Here is a 2,060-nt window from a genome sequence, read left to right as displayed (position 1 = left end):
CCTCCTCCAGAGAACACAGAGACACTGAGGAACCAGGTCTGGACCTGGAGATGAACCTGAACCCAGGATAAAGAGGTTCAGTGAATGTGGTGTTGAAGGTGTGGAGGTGGATCAGTATGTCAGAGGAGACTCTGTAGAAGGACAGAGAGCCAGCAGGACAGTCCACATACACTGCTACTCTACCAGAGGAGGAGGAGGAGGAGGAGGAGGTGATGGGTGTTCTTGTCTTATTGTGATAGACATAGTAACGACCATCTTCATCAGAGCATCTCAGACACCAGGACTGATCATTCTCTCCAAACCAACAGTCATCACCGTCTCCTTTCCTCCTGATTCCTCTGTAACTCACTGATATAGAAACCTCTCCTCTCCACTCGACCTCCCAGTAACAGCGACCAGTCAGACCAGTTCTACACAGCAGCTGATACCAGAACTCAAACCTGTCTGGATGATCAGGATATGACTGAACCTCCTCCATATCTGTCACCTTCCTGTTGTTGTCAGACAGTTTGAGGTTTCTGTTCACTGTGTTTGTGTCGAGTGTGAGTTCACAGGAATCTGATGGAGAGAACAAGACACAATACAGCTGCAGTTATTAATCTATCATGTGTTTGATGATGACATCAGAGATGTGGATGAGTGATGTCACAGTTTGAAGATGCTTTGTTTCCATGAATCAAACTCAAAGCACACTTACACTTCCTCAGACCTGGTCTGGACCATCGGACTCCAGCAGGCTCCACCCTGAAAGGAGGAGGGGGGTCAGAGCAGCATGGAGACATGGACATTACATCGCTCCCACACACAGAGCTTTGTTATTCATGTTCACATGGAGCACTTATTATTCATCAGCTCATATTCTTTGACTTCACTGGAGCTTCTTCTGATTGGCCCATGACGACAGCTCATTATGTTCACTTATTCATGATGTATTATTATCAGTATTATATTGACCATCATCATCCATTTCACACTCAGTTTCCTCTACAGTCAGTCAGTGAGTCACATGTTTAAACCTGCATCTATTGATTTCTTTGTCCACTTGTGGTTCAGTGAAAACAAGCTGTGAACACAACATGTGACATCTTATCAGCTTATAAAGTAGTTGTGTCTCACATGATATCAACAGCTGCTTCCACATCCAGCAGTTACACATCAACATGATGACTCATCAGGAATCTTTGTGTTTGTGTCTCCTGATGAATGGAAGTCCACTACTCTCTCTCTTGTAGCTCTGTGTTTGGTCTCCACCACCTCCTGAGGGAAACATCTGTCTCTTTAGCTGCTAAATGCTCCACTATGTTCACCAGCTCGTCTCTAACTGAGCCTGTCTGCTGTTTGCTGCTGAGCAGGTAGTGAACAGTGGCTTCATCACAGCTTGTTGGATGAAAACAGCTGCTGCTGGAAACACTGAGACTCAAGCAAACAGGAAATGTGCTGCAGAACCAAAACTAGGAGCTAAAAGAGGCTAAAAAGCTGTGTAGAGCTGCAGAGATGGAGACAGTTCTCTGTGGGTTCATCACCACCACACGACTCTTCACCATCACACAGAGTCAGCTGATCCGTTGTCAATATAGAAGTATTGATTGTTGGATGTTTTGGTCCTGACAAGCGACCTTTTGTGTTTGTGTAATAATGACGGTTCTCTCTCAGAAGTAAAGGAGGAAGTATCCTGAAATCACTACAGCGCCACAAACCCTCTGATGGAGGAGGTCGGGGGGGACGGTTGGATGTACAAAGCTGTTCACATCCCGTCTCCTAGCAACAGTCAACACTAGCTTCTATAATCTGTAATCTGGGGGTGAAAATATTACAGTTCAAGTCCGTCTGCAGCCACAGAGCACTGCCTGTGGCCCCCTAGAACTTTGGTCCAGTCCTCAATAAACCTCTTTGGGCTCTGACACACCATGTCCACAACCAGCTGTTGGTTCTTCACTGAGCGTCTGTGGCCGACTGTCACCTGTAGTTTCAACAAGTCGACTCTTATCAGCCAGGAAACTGGCTCTCAGTGCAAAACAAACCACAACCAGGTACAGCTGAACTCCTTTAAAACAGGAAAA

The 2,060-nt window shown here is 46.0% G+C and overlaps 1 protein-coding gene across 1 annotated transcript; it reads right to left on the bottom strand.

The window, feature by feature from the left end:
* Positions 1 to 4: 4 nt before the first annotated feature.
* On the bottom strand, positions 5 to 1,243 carry LOC116380594 (stonustoxin subunit beta-like; the record flags this gene model as incomplete). Its single annotated transcript, XM_031842495.1, has 2 exons — positions 698 to 1,243; positions 5 to 558 (listed from the first exon to the last, which is right to left on the bottom strand). Coding segments are annotated over exons 1-2 (645 nt in total), but the record flags the coding sequence as incomplete, so codon positions are not given.
* Between the last annotated feature and the right edge of the window lie 817 nt (positions 1,244 to 2,060).

Source organism: Anarrhichthys ocellatus, unplaced genomic scaffold (genome assembly GCF_004355925.1).
Source record: "Anarrhichthys ocellatus isolate YVR2014 unplaced genomic scaffold, GSC_Weel_1.0 scaffold7843, whole genome shotgun sequence".
Lineage (NCBI taxonomy): Eukaryota > Metazoa > Chordata > Actinopteri > Perciformes > Anarhichadidae > Anarrhichthys > Anarrhichthys ocellatus.
This window is presented reverse-complemented; position numbering and strand designations above follow the sequence as displayed.